Source organism: Sphaeramia orbicularis, chromosome 24 (assembly GCF_902148855.1).
Source record: "Sphaeramia orbicularis chromosome 24, fSphaOr1.1, whole genome shotgun sequence".
NCBI classification, from domain to species: domain Eukaryota; kingdom Metazoa; phylum Chordata; class Actinopteri; order Kurtiformes; family Apogonidae; genus Sphaeramia; species Sphaeramia orbicularis.
The window spans coordinates 1,698,043-1,721,043 of NC_043979.1; the positions used below are offsets into that span (position 1 = coordinate 1,698,043).

General features: G+C 39.2%; 1 protein-coding gene across 1 annotated transcript; it reads left to right on the forward strand.

Moving 5' to 3' along the window:
• The first annotated feature begins 3,299 nt into the window (after nt 1–3,299).
• On the forward strand, nt 3,300–22,366 carry cep85l (centrosomal protein 85L). The gene is made up of 12 exons (XM_030128936.1): nt 3,300–3,733; nt 5,702–5,863; nt 6,769–7,577; nt 8,939–9,024; nt 14,280–14,397; nt 14,502–14,669; nt 14,778–14,930; nt 15,088–15,242; nt 17,777–17,894; nt 17,975–18,025; nt 19,102–19,282; nt 21,753–22,366. The coding sequence occupies exons 1-12, from the start codon at nt 3,688–3,690 to the stop codon at nt 21,893–21,895; spliced, it is 2,190 nt and encodes a 729-aa protein (XP_029984796.1). The 5' UTR covers nt 3,300–3,687; the 3' UTR covers nt 21,896–22,366.
• The last annotated feature ends 635 nt before the right edge of the window (nt 22,367–23,001 follow it).

A 23,001-nucleotide genomic window follows, 5' to 3' on the forward strand; every position in this document is an offset into this window, starting at 1 on the left:
AAATAATAAGAACTTTTGAGTGAAAAAAATGTAAATTCTGTGATAAAAATGTTTACATCTATGAATTGTACTTGAACAAAACATGAACAAATATGAACAACCTGAAAATTCTTTAGTAAAATAAGTGCAATGTTAAGATTATTACACCTTAGTTTATCATTTATACACATGAATCACAACTTACAGATCAGACTGGATCTACAAATACACAAAACATAAAATAACGGGCAGAATATTATTAAAATTCCACATACTTCTCTTAAGACATTTTAGATATTTACATTTTTTGTAAAAGGCTAGTCTGTAAATAATAATAATAATGGATTAGATTTATATAGCGCTTTTCTATGAACGCATACTCAAAGCATGCACAGTGGAGCCATTATTCATTCACTCACACTTTCTCCCTCTGGTGTAAATATTCTTGTGTAATGTAACTTTTTTACACTAAAACAAAGAGAAAAACATACAGTTTTCATTATTTATAGGTTATTATGATAGCATTGTACTGATCTGATCATTTTTAGATTGAAATGACCTAAAATGATTTTAACATCCTTTATTGTTAATATCTTCAGTGTAATTTTTGCATTTCACAAATTCATCCCAGGAGCTGGATTGGACCATTTGGTGGGCCAGATCTGGACCCCGGGCCACATGTTTGACACCTGTGTTTTAGAGTATAGGTAACAGTTCAATGCTCTGGAAAAAATAAAAATCTTACCAAATGTATTTTTTTCAGTTTTAGTCCAAATATCTCATCACACTTAAAATCAGATATAATCATCTAAAGAGGAACTGTTCAGTGAGATAGAAGAACTGATTTATAGAAAATAAATCTTGCATAAGAAATCTTATCAAAATAATATTCACTTGTTCCATTGGCAATTTTTTTTTTTTACTTAATTCAAGATTTTTTTTTTTTTTTTTTAATTTTTTTTGCTTAATTCAAGCAAAGAATCTGCCAATGGAATAAGTGTAAATTATCTTGGTAAGATTTCTTGAAATAAGATTTTCCAGAGCTTGTGTCTAAAAATAAGTTCTTATATCTCACTGAAAAGTGACTCTTTAGGTCAGCGGTTTCCAACCTTTTTTGGCTCGTAACCCCATTTTAACGTCACAAATTTTTGGCGACCTCAGACATTCAAAACGGAGACTTTTTTTTTTCTTTTTTTTTTTGCTAAAATTAATTTGTTTTTGATCATGTAATGGTTTGGTATAGTATGTTGCAAATAAACGTTAATTTTAGATTATATTTAGGTTATATAATGCATATTATTATGGACGGAGGCAGAAAAAAACAAGAACTCAAACTATGAATTATGAAAGCACTGCAGGATCTGAAACCGACCACAATGAACATTTGAAAGATAAACAGAACCACAGTGCTGCAGTTTCAGCTTCATGTCTTTTATGGATTGTGACTGTCTCTGTAAACGCACCATATATTTTTTATTAGTAAGTTTTTATTTTTATCAATTACTAGAAATTTCAGGCAACCCCATTTGAATTCCTGGCAAACCCACATGGGGTCCTGACCCCAAGGCTGAAAAACACTGCTGTAGGTGATTCTGTCTTATTTTAAGTGTGATGAGATATTTTGGCTGGAAATAAGAAAAATACACTTGGTCAGATTTAGATTTTTTTTTCCTGTGTGGAGTCCTGTGGGAGAAATGGCTCTATTGCCTGAATAAACAGCTACTTTATGACAGCACATATTTCCAACAGTTGTATGACGGTGGAGATGAACTTAAACATTTTAGATATATTACCACCTGATAAGATCTTATAATAATAAAATGATTGTATCGGGATACAAGTGAAATCTTGAAATGTTGCGACAGGTGAGGATCATTTACGGCAGCTCTACTGTCAAGAATCCAAAATCATGAACCAAACACCCATGACTTTGTCAGCTGTTTTGTGATAGAAGGTATTTCTAACAGTCGTATGGCCACGATAATGATCCTAAATATCGTATCCATGTACTAGCAAGTTAAGACACCACCTGACAAGATCTTTTTTTTTTAATTGATAATATACAAATAACTTGGCATCTGTATTTAAGAAAATTCAAAGGCACAGGTTCAAATAGGAGTACATACATAGATGTCACCAGATAAGATCTGACTTTAACCCTTTCATGCACAGTGGTCACTCCAGTGGACAGCTACACCACAGCTGTTCTCTTGTATATTCATGGGTTTGATTGTTTTACTTCCATATCAGCCAACACAGTGGACACTTATGCACCATCACAAACACTACAGTTCACACAATTACTGTAACTTTGCTGTTCTTGATAAACCTGATCTGCAGTAACATGTTTGAGTGTAAATCAATTGCTAGTTGTTTTTAGACTGTACTTAACAGTTTTCTTAAACAAAAAGTTTTTTTTTTTTTTTTTGCATATTATCTCCATGAGGTGAGTAATAACTAGTATTAGAGTATGTTAAAATATGAGAAAACATCAGATTAGCTGCATTAATTATGTTTTTATTTCATAGTTTTCATACCATTTTCTGTTATTGTGTTTTAAACACATGTTTCTTTGCTTCAAAAATTAAATGCATGGTGTCGAGGTGAGTGGACTTTTTTTTTTTTTAACTCCATAAAAAATAGGTTCATTAAAAAAAAAAAAAAATCAATCAAATTGTATTTTTTCATGCCTAAAGAGGAATAAAAACGCTCAGGAAAAAAAAAAATCCTAACTAAGGTTCTCACAATTCATGCATCAAAGGGTTAATAAAATGATTGCTTTGTGAGACAAGTGAAACCCAAGCACCTCATGTAGTTGGACTACACCCACTTTTCAAACCACCGTAGAACACTTAAATAAGTATTACAATTAAATCACTGTTTCACTTTATATCAACGCCCTGAAATGTGAAAATACAATCAGAAGTCTTTATTTACAGTACAGTACAGGAAGCCCTTTTGAGTAGTTTCTTTAGCAAGTGTCTTAGAGTGTCTGTACTAACCTTTCTGTCAGCCTGGTACTAACCCACTGTTGTGTTGTGTGTAAGCTGCTGAATACTTGAATTTCCCCCCAGGGATCAATAAAATATCTATCTATCTGTCTATCTGTCTGTCTGTCTGTCTGTCTGTCCGTCCGTCTGTCTGTCAATGTTACGACAGGTGGGGCTCATTTACGGTAGCTCTACTGTCATAAAACCAAAATCATGAACCAAACACACATAATTTTATATATTCTTTTCTTCTTTATCCCATCAAAAAAAAAAAAGGTAAAATATAGCCAGATTCACCAAACCATCAAACCAGTCTCTCCTATTAGAAAGAAATCCAAAAAGCTGAACAATATTGTCGCTAACTGTCGTAAATATTATGGGGGAAGCTTAAGCTAATTAGCCGCAGTTAGCCGTTACGTTTTCATCAATGGTGAAACTGGGTTGTTGGAATCTTCGTCGTTCGTAACAGTATCTGTGCTACGGAGGAGGAGTTTATGAGCTCACGTCCTGGAAGAACGTTTCCCTTCGGCAGTTTACGGCAGCAGGGTTTATGTGAAAATGTTGTTGAAATCTGGGGGTAGTAGTTTGGGCTGTGCTGTGGGTCCCCCACCAGCCGGTCCGTGTGTGTAATAATGACAGTTAGCTGCTGCTGGTTCTGTCTGGACTGTCGGACCCTAGTGCTGCTGGTGGTGTTCCATCAAACCTGCGCGGACACGAAATGTGGTACCGAGATTTGGAGGACGGATACGAGTCTAATAAAACAGGTAAGACTGGACCGTCCCGTGGTTCTGTAGAGGTGGACTCCGGTGGCAGGGTTAGCCGGTCCGGGTCACAGCTGGTCTGAGACAGACAGGAGCTAGCAGAGGCTAATGGATGTGTTAGCTAATAGCAGCAGGCAGGACGGGCACGCGCCGGTGCACGCGCCCGCATCCAGCTGGGACACATCAGAGGACATGTGGGTCCAACAGAACCATCAGATAAACCTGCACAGGTGGAGAACCCAGTGCAGGTCAGCTCCACATTCAGACCAATAGGATCTGAAATGGGCCGGACCAGGACAATGATAACAGTGGAAAAAAATAAAATAAAATGACATCATGATAATGTTTCCAAAGTTTCCTTAAAGGTCTAAATAACACTAACAACCTGACATGTCTGCAGAAAAATATGTGCAATATTTACAATAGTCTGCCTCACTTTAGTATTTCCACATGTGCATTACAACTTACAGATCACAGTGGATCTACAAATATAACAAACATTTAACAACAGACAGAATAGTAATAAAATTACACTGACTTTTCTTAAGACATTTCAGGTTGTTCATATTTTTTCAGGTTATTCACATTTTTAGTTAAAGGATACTTTGTAAATGTAAACATTTTCTTGTAATTTTACCATTTTACACTAAAACAAAGAGGGAAAAAATGCCCTTGTCATTATTTATAAAGCATTATTATTTTACCAGTTTTACCCACTCATTCTATTTTTTTTTTTTTAATCATTGTTCTGAGATCAAAGTCAAAATTCTGAGAAAAAAGTCCAAATTCTGACTTTTTTCTCAGAATAATAATTAAAAAAAAAAAAAAAAAAAAAAAAAAAAAAAAAAAAAAAATTGGACCTCATTTTACATTTTTTTTTCTCCAGTGGCCCTAATCCTCTTCCATCCATCTGCCTCTTTCAGACAGTAAAAACTGATTTAGGACACTGGAAAATAACCAGTATTCTACAAAACAGTGTTAAATAATAATAAATAAAATATAATCACAAAAAGAAAAACAAAAATGAACCCCCGTCCTGTCTGCATTTGAATCAATACCTAAAAATATCAATACAGTGCTTTTTAATATCGATGCAGTCTCCTGAAATGGAATATTGCTGAACCATTATTTTCGAACACCCCTGTTTGTAAATGTGTTTTTATCTTACCAGCTGAAAGGCCGTAAGCTATTGTTGTCATGTGTCGTCTGTCGTCGATGTCTGTCGTCGTCTGTCGTCCGTTACAAAACTTTCAATCATCATCTTCTCCGAAACTACAATTCCGATTGACTTCAGACTTGGTATACAGCTTCTGTATGATGATGTCAACAAAAGTTAGTGAAATTATTTGGATCTGGATCTGATTCTGGATTTGGTGCCACTTTGAAAAATGTCCCCATTATCAGAGATAGGAAGTGGATGGATGCAGTAACTCAGTAAATATAAATGATATCCAGTGTAAATTTCTACAGTCCAGCCCTGATGGGGAGATGACCAAAACATAATGTCCACATGCTGATCAGGATCTTCTTCTGGATCTGGAACTGATGCAAAATTTAACATGGGCTCTAATGGGGAAAACATTTCAATCGTCTTCTTCTCCCAAACTCCAGTTCTGATTGACTTCAGACTTGGTCTACAGCTTCTGTATGATGATGTCAACACAAGGGATTGAAATTATTTGGATCCAGATCTGATTCTGGATTTGGTGCCACTTTGAAAAATGTTCCCATTCTAACAGATAGGAAGTGGATTGATCCAATAAATCAGTATCAATGATATCAAGTTGGAATTTGAATTTTTTACAGATCTGATTGGAATATGAGCAAAACATGGACTATTTCTGTAATAGAATAAATACACAGAACTGGGGGAGAATAAATGGATCTGGATACATTTCCCAAAGCTTTGAATTTGGCCGGTAAGATACAGGACCATTGGTCTGATTTTTTTTTTTTTTTTTTTTTTTTTAGGTTCCAGTAGTGGAGGATCTCCAGGATGGGTCCCTGGTCAGGAGTCGGCTTGGCAGAGCACCCCCCCTGTTCCTGGGAGCTTCAGGTGTGGACGCCGACACAGCACAGTGTCTGACAGTGGAGACACTGGTATCGGCACGTACTGCTCCGACAGCGTGGAAGGTAGGACCCACATGGAAGCAGTTTAATGATGAACACTGGATGACTTCACCTGGTGGAGATGTTTGAGTGGGCGGGGCCAGTGAAATAATAACGTAATAATATAGAAATAATGTCAACTCCAAACTGTCTTCTATGTTTTAGATCAAAAAAAGTCAAATTATATGATAAAAATGTTTACATCTGCACTGTCAAAAAAAAAAAAAAAAATTTAAAAAAGGGTAAAATTCCGACAGCTGGGGCACCAAAAAAATATTGTTAAATCACAGAGAATAGTAATTGTATCTTCTTTTATTATTTTTTTTACAGTGTTAAACTTGAAATTAACAGTTTAATCTCATAAATAGAAAATATATATTTGTGAAATTATGATACATTTGCAAATGTATTTAAACTGTAGTTTTATATGAAAAAAATATTTTCTTTTAAAACATGGAAATTTCATATTTATTCACAGTTCAAGTGTTTTCATATTATTTAACATTTGACATGTAAAATCAGTCTATTTTTGTAATTTCACTGATATTTTCATGTTTTTTTAAAAACACTGGAAAAATCTGTAAAATAAACGGTAAAAATTCTGTTAAATTACAGGGTTTTTTTTACAGTGTGGGTGAAGTCAAGGGAAGGTTAACATCTGGTCAAAAAAATTAAATGACAATAAGCTAATAATAATAATAATAATAATAATAATAATAATAATAATAATAATAATAATAATAATAAATAAATAAATAAAAATAGTAAATAAAGATAATATAATATAATAATAATAATAATCCAGGCAGTTTCAGCCCAGTCGTCTGTGTTCAGGTCCTGAATATCCAGACTGATACTGATGCCTTTATCTGCTGTTGTTCAGTGTTTAGTTGATGACGTTGCTCGTTGTCCTTTGTGTCCTCCTACAGATGATCCCAGTTACAGTAATACGCCCTCAGCCTTCCAGCCCCTCTTGCAGTACCCCCTGGTCCGGGAAGAGGCTTTGGTCCACATGAGACCAGCCCCCTCCTCTTTAACCTCCAGTAGTGGACGGCTGCCGGCCTCCCCCAGCAGCGTGGGCCACCTGCTGGGATCCTCCATGTCCCTGGGGTCCGAGAACAGTCTGGATATGAAGGACCATCAGCCCATCCGGAGGTGGTCCTCGCTCAACAAGCTGTCATCTGGGGCTGATAAAAGCTCCACCAGGGCGTGGACCTACCAGTACCACCCGGACTCCCAGGGCTCCTTGGACAGAGGTCTACTCCAGGGGCGCAGACGGGACCCCCAGGGCTCCAGCACAGACCTCTATCTGCCCCTGTCCTCATCCTTCCTCTGTAACAGTTTACTGCAGCGTTCGCCAGGCGCCGGGCCCTGCTACCGCTACAACCACAACAGGAAGTCCACCGGTTTGGACACGCATTTATCTGTGTCCTCAGGCCTGGTGTCACCGATAAAACACAACTGTCTGGACATGATCCACAACGGCCCACTAGAGGCTAGACTGTTGGAGGTCGGTGAACAGGTGTACGGACTGGGCTTCCCCAAACAGCCACAGTTAGGTTCTCCCATTCAGCCGGAGATCCGCACCAAGATGTGGCTGACGGAGCAGATGGAGTACAGCCCCAAAGTGGACCAGGGAGGGGATGGGGGTCACGGTGGACCCAGTGGAACCGTGGAGACTGATGAAGATGGGGTTCACTGGCAACTTGGAAATCAACACAAGTCGGACCTGAACCAGGTGAATATTACCATGACGATAACAGTCGAGTTTTATTTATGTAGAACCAAGTCATAGGAAAAGTTGAATCCTAACGCTTTACATCCAACGACTGCGTATCAGGGCCACAGGAAAAACTAGAAGAGCACTCAGAGAGCGCAGACCTCCACCAAGGCAGATCAGTCCCCCCCTTCCTTGTTCCTTTTCCTGGAAATTGCATCCAACCCCTTCCATAACTTTTTGAGTTATCTTGCTAACAGACAAACAAACCCAGATGAAAACATCACCTCCTTGGTGGAGGTAATAAAAACACTTGTCTATGAGAATAAAGACGTAATATTAGGAGAATAAAGTCGTAGTTTTCAAAAAACTCATAATTTAATGAAAATAATGTCGTACTTTTATGAGATTAAAGTCATAATATTTTGAAAATACATTCATAATAGTTCGATAAAAAGTCATAATTTAAAAATTGTAAGCATTAAGTAAGTCAAGTAATTTGCTTCAAATCCATTTGGTTCTTATGATGAAACAAACCCAAATGTGTACGAACTGTCGTCAGAGTCCTTCAGCTAATGCTAATGTGTTGATGGTGGGCGGGGCTAATAGGCTCCGTATTTGGCCTTTGTGCGTAAACCCCAAATGAAAGTAGAACTTCACCAAATGTTCACAGTTCTACATTATGTGACAAGTGGGTATGACTTTATTCTTGGAAATTATGATATTTTTCCCACCTGTTTTTAAATTACGACATTATTCTCATAATATTACAACTTCATTCTTGTAAATTGTCACTTTTTGTATTTGACTCTATTCTCATAAAATTATGGGTTTTGTCTCAATATTTTACGACTTGTAAAAGTGACAAATGTTTGTATTTTCTTATGTAGCCTAAATACGCCATTGTAACATTTAGATCTGGTCTAAACCAGACTGTTAATAATCCACAATAACATAAAAGTGAACTGGACCTAACATACGCTCATCTCTGTATTTGTTGTTCCACTAGTCTTCCAGTCAACACCAGTGTTTCACCCAAACATGCTGGTGGTTGTTAATGTTTGCACTAATAAATGTTGCTCCAGCTGTGGGATGGGCTGAGTGGGTCACAGATGACACTTGCTTTTATCAGGTCGGTAAAGCGCCTGGGACACTGTTAACCCTGCAGTTGTGGTAGTTCATATCATATAAAACTATCCCATAATCCTCTGCAGGGCTAAACCCCTCCCACACCAGGGCCTGTCTGACCACACTGTTTTAATTCTCTAACCCTAAGCCTTCGATCTATTGTGAATACATGATGTGTTTGTGACATTTGTAAACCATTGTGTGTTTGTAAAAGTCTGTCTTCATATGTGTGGTTGTGTGTGTTTGATATGCAGACGCTGATGGAGACGGCCTTACCTGTAAACGCTCTGGTGAAGGTTAAAGAAGGACTGCTGAGACAGAGGGAACTGGAGATAGACAGGTTCCACCTGCTCCAACACACAACCACTGTCAACGCAACACACAACCACTGTCAACGCAACACACAACTACTGTCAACGCAACACACAACTACTGTCAACGCAACACACAACTACTGTCAACGCAACACACAACTACTGTCAACGCAACACACAACTACTGTCAACACAACACACAACTACTGTCAACGCAACACACAACTACTGTCAACGCAACACACAACCACTGTCAACGCAACACACAACTACTGTCAACGCAACACACAACTACTGTCAACGCAACACACAACTACTGTCAACACAACACACAACTACTGTCAACACAACACACAACCACTGTCAACGCAACACACAACTACTGTCAACGCAACACACAACTACTGTCAACGCAACACACAACTACTGTCAACACAACACACAACTACTGTCAACACAACACACAACCACTGTCAACGCAACACACAACTACTGTCAACACAACACACAACCACTGTCAACACAACACACAACCGCTGTCACCGCAACACACAGCTACTGTCAACATAACACACAACCACTGTCAACGCAACACACAACCACTGTCAACGCAACACACAACTACTGTCAACACAACACACAACTACTGTCAACACAACACACAACCACTGTCACCGCAACACACAGCTACTGTCAACACAACACACAACTACTGTCAACACAACACACAACTACTGTCAACACAACACACAACCACTGTCAACGCAACACACAACTACTGTCAACACAACACACAATTACTGTCAACACAACACACAACCACTGTCAACGCAACACACAACTACTGTCAACACAACACACAACTACTGTCAACACAACACACAACTACTGTCAACACAACACACAACTACTGTCAACACAACACACAACCGCTGTCACCGCAACACACAGCTACTGTCAACATAACACACAACACACAACCACTGTCAACGCAACACACAACCACTGTCAACACAACACACAACTACTGTCAACACAACACACAACTACTGTCAACGCAACACACAACCACTGTCAACACAACACACAACTGCTGTCAACACAACACACAACCGCTGTCACCGCAACACACAGCTACTGTCAACACAACACACAACTACTGTCAACACAACACACAACTACTGTCAACACAACACACAACTACTGTCAACACAACACACAACCACTGTCAACGCAACACACAACCACTGTCAACACAACACACAACTACTGTCAACACAACACACAACCGCTGTCACCGCAACACACAGCTACTGTCAACACAACACACAACTACTGTCAACACAACACACAACTACTGTCAACACAACACACAACTACTGTCAACACAACACACAACCACTGTCAACGCAACACACAACTACTGTCAACACAACACACAACTACTGTCAACACAACACACAACCACTGTCAACGCAACACACAACCACTGTCAATGCAACACACAACTACTGTCAACACAACACACAACTACTGTCAACACAACACACAACCGCTGTCACCGCAACACACAACTTCTGTCAACACAACACACAACCGCTGTCACCGCAACACACAGCTACTGTCAACATAACACACAACACACAACCGCTGTCACCGCAACACACAGCTACTGTCAACATAACACACAACCACTGTCAACGCAACACACAACCACTGTCAACGCAACACACAACTACTGTCAACACAACACACAACTACTGTCAACACAACACACAACCACTGTCACCGCAACACACAGCTACTGTCAACACAACACACAACTACTGTCAACACAACACACAACTACTGTCAACACAACACACAACCACTGTCAACGCAACACACAACTACTGTCAACACAACACACAACTACTGTCAACACAACACACAACCACTGTCAACGCAACACACAACTACTGTCAACACAACACACAACTACTGTCAACACAACACACAACTACTGTCAACACAACACACAACTACTGTCAACACAACACACAACCGCTGTCACCGCAACACACAGCTACTGTCAACATAACACACAACACACAACCACTGTCAACGCAACACACAACCACTGTCAACACAACACACAACTACTGTCAACACAACACACAACTACTGTCAACACAACACACAACCACTGTCAACGCAACACACAACCACTGTCAACACAACACACAACTGCTGTCAACACAACACACAACCGCTGTCACCGCAACACACAGCTACTGTCAACACAACACACAACTACTGTCAACACAACACACAACTACTGTCAACACAACACACAACTACTGTCAACACAACACACAACCACTGTCAACGCAACACACAACCACTGTCAACACAACACACAACTACTGTCAACACAACACACAACCGCTGTCACCGCAACACACAGCTACTGTCAACACAACACACAACTACTGTCAACACAACACACAACTACTGTCAACACAACACACAACCACTGTCAACGCAACACACAACTACTGTCAACACAACACACAACTACTGTCAACACAACACACAACCACTGTCAACTCAACACACAACCACTGTCAACGCAACACACAACTACTGTCAACACAACACACAACTACTGTCAACACAACACACAACCGCTGTCACCGCAACACACAACTTCTGTCAACACAACACACAACCGCTGTCACCGCAACACACAGCTACTGTCAACATAACACACAACACACAACCACTGTCAACGCAACACACAACCACTGTCAATGCAACACACAACTACTGTCAACACAACACACAACCACTGTCAACGCAACACACAACCACTGTCAACACAACACACAACTACTGTCAACACAACACACAACCGCTGTCACCGCAACACACAGCTACTGTCAACACAACACACAACTACTGTCAACACAACACACAACTACTGTCAACACAACACACAACTACTGTCAACACAACACACAACCACTGTCAACGCAACACACAACCACTGTCAATGCAACACACAACTACTGTCAACACAACACACAACTACTGTCAACACAACACACAACTACTGTCAACACAACACACAACCGCTGTCACCGCAACACACAACTACTGTCAACACAACACACAACCGCTGTCACCGCAACACACAGCTACTGTCAACATAACACACAACACACAACCACTGTCAACGCAACACACAACCGCTGTCACCGCAACACACAGCTACTGTCAACACAACACACAACTACTGTCAACACAACACACAACCGCTGTCACCGCAACACACAACTACTGTCACCGCAACACACAACTACTGTCAATGCAACACACAACCACTGTCAACGCAACACACAACCACTGTCAACGCAACACACAATTACTGTCAATGAAATACACAACTACTGTCAATGCAACACACAACTACTGTCAACGCAACACACAACTACTGTCAACGCAACACACAACTATTGTCAACACAACTACTGTCAACACAACTCTGGGAAATATGCAGTCCATATATGGACAAACATATACATACTATACATATACATATACTATACTACATTATTCTGTACTATACATATACTATACTATGTAATACTGTACTATAATACCTATATATATATATATATATATATATATACGCACACACACACACACACACCTATATATACTATACAGTACTTATACATACTATACATACTATACATACTATACGTATACATACTATACTATACATATACATACAGTATTATACTGTACTTATACTTACTATACACACTATACTATACTATACATACACATACTATACATATACATATATTACACTATCCATACTATTACACATACAGTGTTTCTGTAAAGGCAGAATGACTGCATCGCTGAACCTGTTTCCATGACCATAAAAGTCTGATAACTGTTATAATCAGATAATTACAATAATCAGATCTGACACATGTTTACATGTACTTCAGAAATGCAATAATCATAAACCCTGGTTTAGACACTCCAGTCCATTATTGGATTTCTTTTAAAGTTTGTACGTACATAGTGGTGGTAGAATCAGACTTCCTGTTATTGTCTTTAACTCATGTTGACTACGTAACTTCTGTTTCTATGATTTTAATAGTTCAGATGTATCAGAACTAAATAAATCAGATGAACCTGTTTACATGCAGGAAGACATGGAAGTATGGGGACAAATCCAGGTGTGTTAATCTGATTGATTATAATCAGATTACTGCTGTTATCTGATCAAACTGATCAGATTAGACTTTTTACATGATCAATAATAATCAGAGAACTCCACTCCACATCAGATTATTATAGGAGTTAGAGTGTGGATGTAAACGGGCTCAAGGACAAGGTCATCATTCACACTCATCTGTTTTATGGCATTTTTCTTCCTCAAAAACAAAGACAGTCACTCAGATTATCAGTGTCTAATCATCCTCACGTGTTTCACTCAAACAGAAAACAGTAACAGCAAAACCACAAATCATGTCTGTTTTCTGTTGTCAATACCTGCACCAAAGATCTGTTTGGAATCCAACAAAGAAAGTCAGAGCTGTTAGAATCTAGTATATGAATCAAGTTTTTATCAACAGCTCGAATAATAACTTTCATAAGATTCATCATCAAACTCACCCGTACAGAAGAAGCACTGCTATGTTAGCATGAAGCATATTTTTATTCATTTTTATTTATTTCTTTTTTATAGCTGTGTCCAGGGATGGAGTAACAACTGCAATGCTTCTATTTTTTTTTTTAACCTTTTGTTTTCTTGTTCTTTATCAAATCTTATTCATTCTAATTCATTCAATTTTGCCAGTTTGGTGTTATTTTTCAACATCCTGGGAGCTGTATATGCATGCATATCTCTACAGTGCAATACAAGAACATCTTTACATAACATCAGAACTCTGTTTTTCTAGAGGAAATACTACATGCACCTCATTTAGGTGTTGTTTGATGTGTGATAACTCACCTAAAATAACATTACATCACTTCACACACTAGGTTGGTGGTTTCCCACTGGCCACACATAACCAATCCAACTTTATTTGTGAAGCACTTTGAAACAACCACGGTGGACCAAAGTGCTGTACAGAAAAATAAATACAAACCAAAATAACTCAGTAGAATACAAGAATGGTTTAAAAGACATAGAACAACTTTAAAAAATTAAATAAAATAAAATTAATGGAAATAGTAATAGTATATTAATATTAATAGGGATTCTCTGTTTCAGACAAAAACAGCAGATCCTGCAGCTCCACGCCCGGATCCGAGAGAATGAACTCAGAGCACAGCAGGTGATGCAGAGTCAGAAAGGCTGGTTCGACAACCACTACGTCCTGAATACCAAGGTAGCACTTGGACATCTGATTCAAAAGACCCTCTGTTCGAAATGTCATAGTAATGTCAAATGCAAATAAAGAATGAAAGTCCAACAGGTGTGATTGTCCTTCAGGACTCGGCAGTGGGAATGCCGCGTAAACAGTTGTCGGATTCGCTGCAGTACGATGAAGAACTGGGCAGGAAGCTGGCAGTGGCCGAGCTGGAAGTCCACCATCTGAACGAGTTTTTTAAACAAGTCACACAGAAGTATACAGAAGGCATTCGAAAACTGGAAGAAAAGGTACCAACTGCAGAACTAAAACCTAAAAAAAAAAGTGGAAGATTTTAATGACATTATTTCATTTGATTTTATTTTAAATTTGGGTGTGTTTTTTTCCTTCATCCACAGATAAGAACAAGGGATCGCTACATCACTAGTCTGAAAAAGAAATGTCAGAGAGAGAGTGAACAGAAACAAGAAAAGCAACAGCGAATAGAAACGCTAGAAAAATATCTGGCTGATCTTCCCACACTAAACGAAGTTCAAGCTCAGGCCCAGAAGGTAAGTACACACCCACAAAGACCAGCCCATGGTGGGCTGCACCTGGTCCACCTGGTCCACCAGGACTGATGGGTACTCTAATGGGTACACCGCTGTGGAATGCCACAGACTGAACTGTACTAGACTGAATAAACCTGCTTCATGTGTTTGTGTCCAGCTTGAGGAGGTCCAGCTGAAAGCCAAGGACATGGAAGACACCATGAGTCGGTTACAGAAAAGCGCCGAACACGCGTGTGCTCTGATGAAAGAAAAAAACGTCAAGATTGAGCTGCAGGCCAAGAGGGAACAGGAGCTGATCGCATCTGTACACAGGTACGCCCACCGGCTCATAACCCCACCCACCCCCTGGTGACATCAGCATGGCTAATCCCTCCCACCCCCTGCATCACACTGTAGAGCCCCCCCCCCCCCCCCCCCCCCCCTTCAGCTCCAGACTGTTACATCCACAGTTAAATAAGGACAGATTCCACAGGTCATTCCTCCAACAGCCATCAGACTGGAGAACAGTTCACAGTAACTCACACACACACACACACACACACACCATGTACATAACCACTGTGACAAATGCAAATAATATTTAACCTCCTCAGACCCAGCTCTGGGTTTTCTGTCCACATTTGTGGACAAGAGTTTCACAACTTTATACAAAACAAAAGAAAGGAAAACTGTCCACCACAAAGGACATTCCATAAAAAATTTAAAACTGCATCTGAAAAAACTGTTGCATCATGATGTTTCCAATATAGGCACTGATTGAATAAAAAACAAAAAAAGCTGATGCTTTGCTGACATTTCCTGGGTCTGAGGAGGATAATGTTAATTCAAATTCTAAATTCATATAAATATTTATATACTGAACAAAACTATAAACGCACCAAAATAAAACAGTGAGTTAAAATGGATTTTCATTAAATATGCTCAGATTTATGATGTATTTGTGAATTGATAGATTTGTTTTGCTCAAATATAGTGGTCCAGTTTCACTCAAAGGTTGAGTTTTTCCACCCATAACAGTCATGGAGCATGACAGGGTGGGGGTCAGTGTGTGTGACCAGTACACACACACACTCTTTACAGTCTAGGTAATGAAAGTACACACCAAACTGTGCACTTCAGTCACTTGTGCACGTGTCACAGATGTCAAATAATGAGGCAGTGTGTCATTGGTCTGTTCAGTGCTGGGGTGTCTGTTACAGCAGTGGCAGCACGACTGAATGTGCATCATTCCAGGCCACACTGGACACCATGGTGATGTCCATGTATCCCCCGTGTCCTGGTCTGAGCCAGGCTAATGGTGGACACACTGGGTATTACCTCCACCAGGGAGGTTCTGTTTTCATCAGGGTTTGTCTGTTTGTTAGTCTGTTAGGAAGATAAGTGAAAAAGTTATGGACAGATTTGGATGAAATTTTCAGGAAATGTTGATGTTGGCACAAGGAACAAATGATTAAATTGTGGTGGTGATTCAGAGGGGGGGGGCTGATCTGCCTTGGCGGAGGTCTGCGCTTTCCTATTTTGTTCTGTTTTTATTGTTGTGTGTCTTCTCTCTTACACCACATGGAGTGATGATTCCATTTAACTGTACTGTGTAAACACTAATAGTATGATTGTATGATGACAATAAAGACTTATCTTAAATTGGCAAAAAATAAAAAAAGAGAGCATTCACTGCAAAACTCTACCTTACCAAGAAAATTTTCACCCGTTCCATTGGCAGATTTTTTGCTTGAATTAAGCAAAAAAAAAAAAAAAAATCTTGAAATACACAAAAAAAATCTTGAATTTAACAAAAAAATAATCTTTAATTATGCCAAAAAAATCTTGAATTAAGCTAATAGAAAAATCTTGAATTAAGTGAAAAAAAATTGAATTAAGCAAAAAAAAATCCTGAATTAAGCGAGGGGGGACTGGTCTGCCATGGTGGAGGTCTGCGCTCTCTGAGTGCTTTTCTAGTTTGTTTGTCTGTTTGTCTGTTAGCAAGATAATTACCTTCACCAAGGAGGTTATGTTTTTGTTGCTGTTGGTTTGTCTGTCTTTCTGTCAGTGTGTAAGATAACTCAAAAGTTATGGGGGGGGCACTGATCTGCCTTGGTGGAGGTCTGTGCTGTCGGAGTGCTTTTCTCGTATTACTCTTGTTTTCTCTTTCTTTTTCTTCCTTTCAGTGAGCATTACTGATACCCTTTTTTCTTTGCCAAAAAAAAAAAAAAAAAACCCGAACAGTGTACTTTGGACCATTGATGTCCTGTATAATGTCTTACGAGACTGTTCTGACAAAAAATTTGAATTTTAAAAAAATGTATACATATTACTCCTTTAAGTTTAAATATTTGAGGTTTGGAATCATGAGCACATTAATTTAAATAGCTGCCTTTTAGACAGACAGACAGACAGACAGATAGATAGATAGATTTACTTTATTAATCCCCAAGGGGAAATTCAGAATACAAAATGCAGTCACCACTCCACAAACACAGCCATACCACATCAACAATCAATCAATAAATAAATGCAGAGTATAAGTAGCTGTGAATAAATTAGATTAAAAAGAAGTAGACTTAAAAGACAAGATGTGTTTTCTACCTATCACATAAAAGCATAAAAACGTAGAAGCCCACAGAAGTGTTCCCGAGCTTCTCCCTCCTATACACCCCCACCCAGCTACTCCTCCTCCCACCTCCCCTCCTACTTAAAGACTTATACAGTCTTATTGCAGGAGGGACAAACGACTTCTCATATCTTGTGGTGGAGCAGGTCAGTGGGTGCAGTCTGTGGCTGAAGGTGCTCCTCTGCAGACTTAGATGTGGGTTCTTATGCTGGTGTTCTCCTGGTCTGTGTGGGTGTAGTCTGCAGCAGAAGGTGCAGCTGTGTTTGGCAGACGGTGTCAGGTTGCCCGTGCTCGACCTAAAGCAGCTGGAGGTGGAAAACACTCGACTTCTGGAGCAGCAGGACTACAGCAGCAAGGTAGCACCCTGAACATCCACGTGCATACGTAAACGAATGCCCACGGCCGTTCACTGTGTGTCCTCTGTGCTCCTCTGCAGCTGATCCATCACCAGAAGGAACAGATTGAGAAGCTGATGTTGCAGCTGACGGTAAGGAAGAAATAAATCCACACAGATGACACCAAACGCTGCTCATCCTTTCCTTTAAACCAGGGGTGTCAAACATGAGGCCCAGGCATTAAATGCACCCCCCAACGGTTCCACTCGGCCCCTGGGATGAATTTGCAAAGTGCAAAAATTCCACAGTCCAGGCTGTGGAACTCATTTTAGTTGTGGTTCCACATCCAGACCAATCTGATCTACAGTCAAATAATAACAGCAGAAGAACCCACACAAAAGAATGACTGCAGATTTACTACTGGGTTTGATGGAAAAGCTAATATTACACTATGCCTATAAACAATGACAACTTCAAATTTTTGTCCTTATTTTAGTACAAAAAATAATATGATATTATGAAAATATTGACATTTACAAACTATTCTGTAACAATAAAATGTGAATAACCTGAACAAATATGAACAACCTGAAATGTCTAAAGAAAATTCAGCACAATTTGAACTCTTTTCTGCCTGTTGGTATTTAGTGTCCGTAGATCTGATCCATAATGCACATGCAGAAATGATAAGTTGAGGAATAATATTGTTAAAACTGCACTTATTTTTCTTAAGAAATTTCATTTTTTTCAGGTTATTCACATGTTTTTTGTTTGGATAGTTTATAAAAGTAAGTATTTTTTTTACACTAAAACAAAGACAAAAATTTGCATTTGTCGTTATTTCTAGGTTATTCTGTTCTTATTTTACTGGTGCGGCCTGGTGGTTCAGATCAAATCGGGCTGAATGTGGAACCTGAAAGAAAATGAGTCTGAGAGCCCTGCTTTAAAGGTTACAGCACCAGTCAGACGCCTGATTGGATTATACAGCAGTACCTTCACTTATCAGTTTAATTTGTTCTGTGGATGAGCTCGTAACTCAGTTTGCTTGTTTTTCAAATCAGTTTTCTCCACTGAATTGAATTGTAAATAATAATAATAATTGTAAAGTAGGTGTTTATTAAAATTCATTTAATTTTCAAAATATTACAGAATTACAAACATCATTTTATGGTTTTGTCTTCCTCCTGTTCTCAAACTGATGTCCGTTCTGATCCATAAAACTGAGCAGCAGCGGCAGATGGAAGAAAGACTGTTGGTGCATCCTCCGTCTACGGCTGAGATGCAGGAACTGGGTCAGTTACTGAAGGAGATGTCCTTATGTCTGCTGGACCTGCAGGCGCTCTGCAGCATCCAGGCCCAGAGGGCCGAGGGGAAGGAGCCCAACCTGTCTCTGCTTCTGGGCATGAAGTGTAAGTACGACACACCTGAGGAAAGGTACGGTGGACGACAGTGCGCTTCAGATACATGAACGACTTCTGTTTTAACAGAACACACTGCATATCAGGAAACAAATGCGAGAGGAAAACGCAGCAAATATATAAACGTGTTGCAAAAACAGAAAAAATACAGCAAATACATAAACATGTTCTAAGAAAAGAGTGGTGCAGAAACTAAAACAGATGCAAGAAGAAAACACTGTGTATCTAAACTACAGAAGGGCTCCAGGCCTCTGGGGGCAGCGCTGAGTTTACACCCTTATTTTGACAATCACAAACTGCTTTTCTGATGCGACAGAGGGGATGAAAAAAGGTTTGAACTCTGAGTCGAACCGTGTTCTGTAGTCATCCACAGCTGTGTCTGTTTTTAATCAGGTTTTGTCTTCAGTCAGGGTTCCGACAGGTTTCTACAAGTGAAATTTAAAACTTTTTAAGACGACTTAAAACAGAATTTAATGCCTATTTCACGGCCAAACTGGCAAAAATTCACGACTCCTAGAATTTAGGAAAATGTATTTATTTACATATTTACTCCTGTTCCAAGTCATTTCTCACAGGGGGCTGCGAAGTTAGCAATAATTGGTTCCTAATTTCATTGTAAATTATCAAGTTGGAACAGGTGGAACTGAGTCGACTAACGTTACTTCCTTTGCAGTTTGGACATTGAACAGACACATTTAAACACAACACAGTGAACAAGTTTATGGAAACAGAACAGAAGACCGACCACATCAGATTGAACAAATTTTCCTGTTTGGATAGACTTCAAAACAAAAGCACTTCCTGAAATTGCCTCAGTTAACCCTTTCATGCATAGAGGTCACGACAGTGGACAGCTGATGAAAGGAGTTTTCTTGTATATTCATGGATTTGTTATTTTGTGCATCATCACATACGCTGCAATTCATACCATTACTGTAACTTTGCTGTTCTAGATAAACCTGATCTGCAGTAACATATTTGAGTGTGAAAAAAAAATGCTAATAGTTACTAGACTGAAATAAACAGTTTTGTTTTGTTTGTTTTTTTAAACAAAAGTTGGTTGTTTGGTTTATTTGCATATTATATCCATTAGTATGTTAAAATGTGAGAAAACATCAGATTAGCAGCATTAAAAATGTTTTAATTTCATAGTTTTCACATAGTGTATCAGTAAATACATGTTTCTGTGCTTCTAAAATTAAATGCATGGTGTCCAGCTGAGTGAACATTTTTGTAATTCCTTGAAAAATAGGTCAATAAAAAATCAATTCCATTGTTGTTGTTTTTTTTGTTTTGTTTTCATGCCTAAAGAGGAATAAAACACTCTGGAAAAAAATATTGATTAAGGCTCATAATTCATGCATGAAAGGGTTAAAGTGTTTCCTCTTCATAATAATCAGTTTTGTTATGACTGTCTTTTACTATTAAAAAATCAACAGAAATATCTGAAAATAAATAAATAAATAATGCATCCTTTTATTATAAACTTCACCCAACATGAATTACCTGTTTTTTGTTTTTTTTTTAACTTGAAACTTTTTTTAAAATTAGTCCAAAAGACATATTTCAGCTGGACCCAAACCTGTCTACAAACCGGACCAACATTAGACAAGGACACATTACCTTTGTCTGAACTAAATACTTTATTTAGAAAAGCCCTCCCCCACAATTTCAAAAAATCCTGGAGGATGAAAAATGTATGATGCAAGGTTATTATCGTTAACGAAAACTAACAAAATGATGAAAACTAGAATTGTAAAAACATTTTCGTTAACTGAAATAAATAAAAACTATAATTAAAAGAAAACAATAACTAACTGAAACTGTATTGTGTGTTTACAAAACTAAAACGGATAAAAATTATGGATAAAATTCCCTTTGTTTTCGTCTTTTGTCAATGTCGGATTGATACAAAATTGACTTATTTCCCTCTAGCAATTTCAACTGGTGGCACCATATGATATTTAAAGGTCCGTCACTTGTGTTCACTTGTGGTTTCCAGTCGTCTTCTGGTCCCCACTCTACCTGGAAACATGGAGACTAAAGTTGGGAGAAAGCAGCAGAGTCCTGTCTGGGATTTATTTGAATACAACAACAGAGAAGAAGAGAAAAGAGACGACTGAACTACAACTAAACTACAGCGGAACTAAAACTAAAACTAAACCAAAACTAAGCATTTAGAAAAAAATGAAAACTAATTCAAACTAGCAAACTTGCTCTAAAAACTAATTAAAATGAACTGAATTAGAGAAAAAAAAGTCAAAGCTAAATGAAACTAAACTATAATAAAAAATCCCAAACTATTAGAACCTCGGTCTGATGTACATGTAAACCTGTCAGGATGGGACCGTATGGCCTCCATCTTGGACCGACCTGTTTAAATAAAGGTGAAATAAAACTGTGCGTCTGTGAAGTTCCTCCTTCATTTCTAACAGACCTTCCTCTGTTTGTGTCCCTGTAGCGCTCAGTGTGTCTGTGGAGGAGAACGAGTGCAGAGTGGTGGTGGAACAGGAGTTGAGGTTCAAACTGATGGAAGTCACACAACTGAGGAAAGACATCGACGAACTGAGGAAAAGCATCAAAGACTGTTCTGCCCAGCGCTAAACTAACAGCAGACGGACGAGAACCCCTGCATGTCTTCACCTTCATGAAGGAAGGATGTGGGTTCCTGTTCACACAGAAGGACGGAGCCTCTTCCTCTGCAGACATACCTGGATCTGACGGGTCCAGGACATCAGCCTTTTCCAGCGTCAACGGCACAAATAAACGTATCTGCACATGTGACACCGATGACAGGTTCACATCCTGCTCTGAGTCTGCGTCAAATACATTCAGTCTTAAAACCTGAACCGCTTTGTGTTCTGTACGTTCGCAGAGGCCAATGCTGGTTCATGTGATGTGAAAAGAATGGAAGAAAAAACCGCTGGCCTCCCTGGATGATCCAGTTTTTATGTTGAACAGAAGCAGAAGGTTCCAGTTCTCCAAAACAGACACAATCACAGACACTAAGAAAACAGAACCATGAAGGGCATTTTTCAAATGAAATTACAGAAAAACAATAAAAAAAAAAGATGTGCATGGACTTTGTTCCTGTTTTCAGTTTGAATATTTAACCCTTAAAGACCCAAACGTCCACCTTTAACCCTTACAGACCCAAACGTCCACCTTTAACCCTTACAGACCCAAACGTCCACCTTTAACCCTTAAAGACCCAGATGTCCACCTTTAACCCTTACAGACCCAAACGTCCACCTTTAACCCTTAAAGACCCAAACGTCCACCTTACCTAAAGACCCAAACGTCCACCTTTAACCCTTAAAGACCCAAACGTCCACCTTTAACCCTTACAGACCCAAACGTCCACCTTTAACCCTTAAAGACCCAGATGTCCACCTTTAACCCTTAATGGTTCTGCTGGTCTACAGGTCACATGGTTCCACTGGTCTGCAGGTCTCCACTGGTCTACAGGTCACATGGTTCCTCTGGTCTACAGGTCTCCACTGGTCTACAGGTCACTGGTCTACAGGCTACATGGTTCCGCTGGTCTACAGGTCACATGGTTCCTCTGGTCTACAGGTCTCCACTGGTCTACAGGTCACATGGTTCCACTGGTCTACAGGTCACATGGTTCCACTGGTCTACAGGTCACATGGTTCCACTGGTCTACAGGTCACATGGTTCCGCTGGTCTACAGATCACATGGTTCCGCT